General features: G+C 45.8%; 1 protein-coding gene across 1 annotated transcript; it reads left to right on the top strand.

Moving 5' to 3' along the window:
• Positions 1-1,505: 1,505 nt before the first annotated feature.
• On the top strand, positions 1,506-6,088 carry LOC123116078 (ankyrin-3). The gene is made up of 3 exons (XM_044537083.1): positions 1,506-2,288; positions 4,639-5,183; positions 5,280-6,088. Exons 1-3 carry the CDS (start codon positions 1,523-1,525, stop codon positions 5,979-5,981), a joined length of 2,013 nt encoding a protein of 670 aa, XP_044393018.1. The 5' UTR covers positions 1,506-1,522; the 3' UTR covers positions 5,982-6,088.
• The last annotated feature ends 1,653 nt before the right edge of the window (positions 6,089-7,741 follow it).

Genomic DNA, 7,741 nt, shown 5'->3' with positions numbered 1-7,741 from the left:
GAGGGCCGTGTGGGTGGCCCGGGTGAGCGACATCCGCATCCTCCGCTCCTCCAGCTTCAGGTACGCGACGATCTTGGGGAAGGTCGTGTTGGTGATGAGGGGGATGTTGGAGGCGGCATTCCCGAAGTCTTCGTTCAGGCCGGCGATGAGGGTGCTGAGGAGAAGCTCATCGAAGACCTTCTCGCCGAGGTCACAGAGCTCGTCAACAAGCTTCTTGAGGCGCATGCAATAATCGTCAACAGACGAGTCAAGCTGCTGGCACCCAAAAAACTCGTCGTGCAAGAAAACCTTGCGTTGGAGCGCGTTGTCGGTGAAGAGGCCGTTGAGCTTGGTCCAAACGGCGTGAGCGTCATCATCGGCGGAGACCACCGTGTGGAAGAGGTCCTTCGAGATGGTGGTGTAGAACCAACGGATGAGAGTGGTGTCGATGGACGTCCACTCCTCATCGTCCTCCATGAAGCGGGAGTCCGCGGAGCCATCGATGTGATCCCGGAGATTCTACTCACGGAACACGAGGGAGAAGTATGTCTTTCAGGCAAAGTACGTGGAGGTGAGGTGGTCGAGGACGACGGGAACCCGGGCGAGGATGTTGAGGTCGCGGATGACGACAGGACTGAGGCCTTCACGGGTTGGTGCGGCGGCTGCGGGTGGTACCGGTGGAACCGGGGGAGGCCATGGTCGAGAGGGGTGGTGCGGCGACGCGTGTGCGGCGACACGTGTGCGGCGGTGTGGCAGGGAAGAAGGCGGCGCGGCTGGTGGCGGCGCGACGGGGACGGGCGGAAGCGCGGTCGGCGACGGCACACCGGGGCGGCGGCGCGGCGGAGAAGGTTCACGGCGGCGGCGGCGGCACGAGGTGGCGGCGGCACGGGTTAGGGTTAGGATAGTATGTATGGTATCATGTTGGAAACGATTGTTTTGGCAATGCTTCACGATGTATTGATCGGTGCAAAGCGCACGTATAATGGAGTACAAAATGGGCCACAACCTCAACTATACAATGACTAGGAGATGGGCCAGACTATACAATATACATGCACAAATCATATATTCAACAAGTATCATAGATAGTATCATGCATGCCAACTAGACAAGTTTAGTATATGATACTTTCCATTACAACCAGCCTTATAATTTGATATCAGTTTAATGGAATGCGGAATTTCTAAAAAAAACGCGATCTGTACTCCGTACAGATGCAAGTGTTTGCAGTCATTGCTGGGGCAAAGAACTGGAACACCCGCTGAAGAAAGGTATTGAGTGAGGGGCAGGACGATTTCGCTGGCTGAATCAAATCGGTGGTAACAGGCGGGCTGCTCCTACTGGTTCTCACCAGAGCCCTTACGTGATGTCTGAGGTAGAATCGCATCTCTACTGCCTCCTCTCAAGGAATGATTAGCAAACGCGTTTTGCCCTTTATACTTTGAGTCCGCCAAGTAGCCATCTCTCTCTCTAATCCATGATATGATATAGTAGGTGTAGGTTCGAGCGCTAGGATCTACCAAGAGTGCACCTGCCTCTCAGAATGGCTCCAGAGAACACAGAGCAAGCTCCCAACCTACGGAGCAAGCCAAATGAGGGGGTCGACTTCGAGCCGCATCCGGAGCTGCTCATGGCCGCGCGCCGCGGCGACTGGGGGCAGCTCGAGCATCTCCTTTGCCAAAAGGACGATGCAGCAGCGGCGCCCCAGCCGGCACCAGTGCGACCGGCACGTCATGATGTAATCGTCCACATCGAGGAAGCCATCAATGTCGAATCGGCATCCACAGTGACCTCGGCCGACGCGGTAACAGTGGCGCGGGACTCCCTCCTCCACGTGGTCGCGTCGCGGGGAGACGCGCATCAGTTCCTGCAAAGCGCGACAGTGATCTACGACAGGGCCCGTCACCTGCTCGACGCCCGGAACGGCACCGGCGACACGCCACTGCACTGCGCCGCCCGGGCAGGGTGGGGTGGGATGGTCGCTCATCTCGTGGATCTCGCGAGAAGAGCCGAGAATGGCGGCGGCGACCAGAAGGTGAAGGCGATGCTGAGGATGCAGAACGAGCAGGGAGAGACGGTGCTACACGAGGCGGTCCGTTTAGGCAGCAGGGACATGGTCGCCCGGCTGATGTCGGAGGACCCCCAGCTAGCTCGAGTTCCGCCGGCCGATGGCGCCTCGCCGCTATATTTGGCTGTCTCGCTGGATCACGACGAAATTGCACGCCAGCTCTATCAGAACGACAAAGGGCTCTCGTACTCTGGGCCAGACGGGCGAAATGCCTTGCATGTAGCCGCTCTCAAGGGCAAAGGTGAGGCCTTTTCCCCCATCTTTTACAATTCCATTCATGCCCCCGGATAAGAGCGCATTCGCAACTTGTTGTAATTACATTCGGTTAATAAAAAAACACTTTTGAAAATGTCCAATGATATATAATTCATGAATGTAAGTCAATTTATCCTTAATAAAACGGTGAAATGATTATTTGCATACCAACTACTCTGGTTTGCCACTCAAAAAGAAAAACTCTGGTTTGGGTTTATATGGTCCGCACATATTTCAAGATTTATTTGAATATATCAGTTAGATCAATAATGCATGATATAAGTGCAATAAAAATATGTGAGTAGAAACTTCTTTGGATTACAAATTCAAGGTTATATTTTTGTGACATATAAAGAACATTTCGGGGGTCAAAACAGAGGTCAAAATTGGCCTCATAATACATGCATCTCTTATAAACCGAGAGTACTTTTTTACTGTCACTGCGTTGTCACCACAAAATGGCAAGCAAATTCTTTATTTCCCCTATTTTGATAAGTGATGTTATGAGTTTAACATCCCCAGTAATATCCTTCACTTCCACCTTTTCTTCTTTGGTAGTTAGGGTCCAACTTCAAATGTTTGAATATCGAACTTTTATTTCAACAAATTGAATTGCTCCAAATTATATTATGAGTGTTGTATCATATCGTTTGAATTTTCATACAACTGAATCTTTTTAAAATTTCAAATTTAGATGTTTAAATTTCAAAATATCAATTTAAGAATTTAAATTTCTAAATTCATATTACAAAACTTTAAATCTTATAATTGGAAATTTAGTTCATATTGGAGCTTGATTTCAAGAATAGTCACTCTAGAAGTACAAAATGTAGATTATTTTAATTCTGACAAGTCTCAATATCCAAATTCTTCAAATAATTGAAGAGTGCGGCACAAACAACAAACACTTTTGCTACATAATTTGTAGATGAAACTGAGAATGGAAAGCCACAAACTACTTAAAGTTTACAAAACTTCCAATGCTCACATAGACAATTGCAAAATCACTAGATGATTGGCAAAAGCCTCATTTCAACTCTTCATATTATTTTTCAAGCAATCGGCAAGATCACCTCTACCTTTGCATATAGAAGAAGAGATTGATCGGTCAATAAGGAAAACCGGCCCAAAACCGATAGAACTGAGCCACATACACACCAACCCCGAGGATGTGTTCCAAGCTAGCCGACGACTCTGTCATCCAAGTGACAAGAGTCGACACAATAGAGCACGACCTGGAGCTGCCACTCCAACTTACAAATCTCAACAATGCACTCACCCAACCTCATGTTTGTCTATGTTAAATTTCAAAGAGTAGTTTGTAAATTTTGATCAAACCCCACTAACATGAGCTGTTATGCCACATCATCAAAAGGCAGACCCACCTGTCAAAACACATCAAAACGATCTAATCAACCCATCAGTGTTTAATGCAAAAGGTTTACCGTAGATGTAGTGTTTTCTGCCGAAAATTTGTAGAACCGTTCTCTCTGCAAAGTTGACCTTTAATGCGGTGGTTTCTTCATTTAACTCAAGAAATACATTATATGAAAACATAGAGGTAATATTGCTGGAAGTCGTAAAACACGCGCTCGATGTTCAGTTTGGTTATAAAACTTGCAAAATACGGAATTGTGGTCATATAACTTGTCTCCGCGTTCAAATACGGTCTTCCTTTCGTACCCAGATGGATAGCCTACATTCATGGCCTGCGAGCGGCGCATAGGCCCACTTGTAAGTGTCTGGAAGCATTTTTTGCAGATAACTGCCTTGTGTCTTATTTATTCGCGTACAAAATCTGTCAATTATAATAAAATGAAAAAAATTCGTAAATTTAGTTTTGGGTTAGACATGATATAAGAACTGACAACAAATTACTGTTTACCCATTTCAATCACAAAGTGCAACCTGGTCTGGTGGTTAGCCTACCAATTCGGCCAGGAGGTCACAGGTTATAACCACGTTTCTTGCTTTTTTGGGGTTTGAATTTAGTTTAGATAAATAGTTGTGCATGTCTAACATGTTGTGTCCTTGGTCTGGTGGCTATCTGTGCAAGTCTCTTACGAGTAGATCGTGGGATCAAATCTCACTAGCTGGCCTACGTCACGCTGGCTCGCCACGTGTGCAGGTCATACGTGCACATACTGTTGAAAGCATCATATTTGCACGTTGAGACAAGTTAAGTGACTACAATTATGTATTTTACAAGTTTTAGTACTAAATCGAACATCAAGCGCAAGAATTATGACTTCTGATGATATTACCTCGAAAACATATTGCATACTAGTATAACTCTTATTAAGCATTGAAATTCCGCTGAGAACTAGCCACTACAGAGACAATAAAAATGCTATTGGAATGGAACAAGGATCTCATCAGACAAGCAGACCGGTCCACTAGAAGCACGCCTCTCCACTTCGCGGCATCATGGGGGGAGCACGAGGTGATCAGCATATTGTTGGATGCTGATCAATCCGCAGCGTATCAGGCAGACATCAACGGATCGTTTCCCATACACGTGGCGGCGTATGCGAAGAAAGTCAAGGCCGTCTCCGTCTTGCTCGACGGTCGTCGGGACTGCGCCGAGCTACGCGATGCCAATGGCAGGACCTTCCTCCACGTGGCCATCCTCGAGGAGAGCCAGTCAGTGGTGACGTATGCCTGCAAGCTGCAGAGAAAGAAATTCGCATCATCAGTGATGAACATGCAGGACAAGGACGGCAACACCGCGCTGCATCTCGCGATCCAGATGGGGAACGTGTGGATCTTCGGCCCTTTGATGAAAAACCGCGAGGTTAAGCTGAATCTGAGAAACAACAAGGGCCAAACGCCGCTCGATCTCTCATGGATCACGACACCTGCAGGAGTTCATTACGGATTGGTAAGCAATTATTTGTTGGTCGGTTCATGCATATAGTTCCACTGGCTTGTACTAAGAGAATGATTTATTTTGTGTTCGTCGAATGTATCTTTGCAGAACCCAAGAATTATGATATATAAGTTACTTCAAGATGCCGGCGCAAAGAATGGCACATTTAGAGGCGATCACTTCCACAAAGAACATATTGTTCTGCTAGACCCGAAGGAAGAAGCGCAAAAGATAACCGACTCCACACAGACTATCGGCATCGCCTCCGTTCTGATCGCGACGGTCGCCTTCACCGCAGCCTTCGCCCTGCCTGGTGGCTACCGAGCGGATGACCATCCGAATGGCGGCACGCCGACGCTGGCTAGGCACTACGCGTTCGACGTGTTCATCATCGCCAACACGCTGGCCTTCATCTGCGCGTGCCTATCCATCACCAGCCTCATGTACGCGGGGGTCACCACCGTGGACATCCGCACCCGCATGATCTCCTTCGTCATCTCGGTCACGTTCATGGCCGGCTCGGCGAGGAGCCTCGGCGCCGCCTTTGTGTTCGGGCTATACGTGGTGCTGGCCGCGGTCGCGCGCACGACGTCCATCGCGTCGTGCGCGATCACGGCTCTCGTGTTGGTCGATGCTGTGTGGGCCTTCTCGATGGTGGCCAACGGGGAGCTGATCCTGCTGAAGCGGCTTGGAGTTCGGGCATGGTGGAGGTTGCCATGGGCGATTCTGCTCACCTTTCTATCGCAGTTCTGGCCTTACACTGTGATCGCTGGCGTGCTAATATTTTACAAGGTTGATAGAGTGCATTGACTTGTAATGACATTGTGGGACTGCTCGTTACGTATTTAAATTGCTCAAGTACTTTGTTTTGTGTGACGAAGAGGAGGGAGAAGGCGATTAACAAGTGAAATCAAATCTTCGTGACAGCTATGTGATATATGAAAGAGAAAAATATTTTTTATTTCAAATTTGTGATTCCTCAGATAAGTGGACGTCTCTATGTTTTTTTTAAAGAAAATTCGAGCTTTATTCATTTGAAATAATCATTACATCGTTTATGAGGATTGGTACAATTGCATTATGTGGTTCCTCAAACCAATCAGAAATGAAAAAAAATCTAGCCAACTTGGCAAGTTCATGAGCAACTTTATTTGCTTCTCTATTACAATGCTCGAATTTAGAAATAGGAAAATCACAAGCTAAGTGAAAGCAGTCATCAAAAATTGCAGCTGCTGCCTTCTTGTAAAGTTATTTCACAGCTAAATTCGTGTTTTCCTCGATTTAATAGAAAATAGAAAGACTTCATGATGAGCAATCATCAGGTTAAGATGGATCTAAACCAATCCATTTTTTTCTATATACATACAACATGCCGACTTTCATGTATTTTTCTGATCAGGAAAAATACAAAATTATGTCAGTTATTCTGAAGTTATTCTAATCTCGTACACATACAAATTTGCAATTATTCATCTACTACTGGAATTTGGATTTATTTTATCGATGCAAATTGGATTTGGATAGAAGGGTACATTCTTTCTAATATTTTAGATAGAAGAAACATTTCTTCTATCTAAAATATTAGAAAGAATTTTGCTGATTTATTTATTGCTATATGCAATTTATGGAATTAATACACCATTTAATTGATATCATTTAGCAAAATGAAACACAGCATATGCATCCATCTTTTGGCTCGAGAATTTCACGGGATAGAGATATGGTATAAGAAATAGACTGCAGTTAATTATGTCTCTCCTAGAAGTTGGTTATCAACTTCTCATTTTGTTCTAGGATTCTTCTTTTTTGTGGGCCATTTATGGCATGCAGGAAGAGCCCGAGCTGCTGCAGCAAGTTTTGAAAAGGGAATCGATCGTGATTTGGAACCTGTTCTTTACATGAACCCTCTTAACTAAGATTTTCTTATTTATACCTGTTTTACTTTTTTTCTGTTCTGGCTCGGTTATTCCATCTAGCCGAGCCATTCATTCCTTTTTATGAAAGAAAGATAAGGGACAGAAAAAAAAATGAAAGAAACAAACGTATTCAATAAGCAAAAGGAGAGAGAGGGATTCGAACCCCCGACGATCGTCCTCCTTCGTTCATGGTCTCGATCACCTCCATATTATCCGAGTTAATAATTATGCGATTACAACCCGTCCTTTGCGCAAGCGATAGGCTAAATTTTAACGCCAAAACTTCAGCCATCAACACATCTGCACACCAGTAAATCTTATCATTTCCCCCACCGATGAACCTACCTTTGTCATCTCTTAAGACAGCCCCGATCGTACCCCTGAGAAGGTCGTGATCAAAAGAAGCATCAACAATAAGTTTAACAAATCCCGCCGGGGGATTAGACCATCCTCCTCTTTTAATGGAAGCCTTCGGCGAGGAGGCATTAACAAAATTGGCAGCGAGAGCGCGTATCCCCATGGATATCTGTTGTGCATTCTGAGTAGTCTCATTGTGTACCAATTTGCGCCTTTCCCACCACAAGTACCAGGCTGATATGGCAATCATGTCACGCACATTACGAGTGCCCATAATACATAGTTCCTGATCTGGTA

The sequence above is a fragment of the Triticum aestivum genome, chromosome 5B (assembly GCF_018294505.1).
Source record: "Triticum aestivum cultivar Chinese Spring chromosome 5B, IWGSC CS RefSeq v2.1, whole genome shotgun sequence".
NCBI lineage: Eukaryota > Viridiplantae > Streptophyta > Magnoliopsida > Poales > Poaceae > Triticum > Triticum aestivum.
Note: the sequence above shows the minus strand (reverse complement) of the source record. Positions and strands in the feature narration are given on the sequence as shown.

What these genes read in the sequence shown, in the direction of transcription:
- LOC123116078 (XM_044537083.1), top strand. Translation starts at nt 1,523, where the DNA reads ATGGCTCCAGAGAACACAGAGCAAGCTCCCAACCTACGGAGCAAGCCA. An exon ending in AGCCGCTCTCAAGGGCAAAG is followed by an intron (nt 2,289 to 4,638) that starts GTGAGGCCTTTT and finishes TAGCCACTACAG; the next exon opens with AGACAATAAAAATGCTATTG. An exon ending in CAGGAGTTCATTACGGATTG is followed by an intron (nt 5,184 to 5,279) that starts GTAAGCAATTAT and finishes GTATCTTTGCAG; the next exon opens with AACCCAAGAATTATGATATA.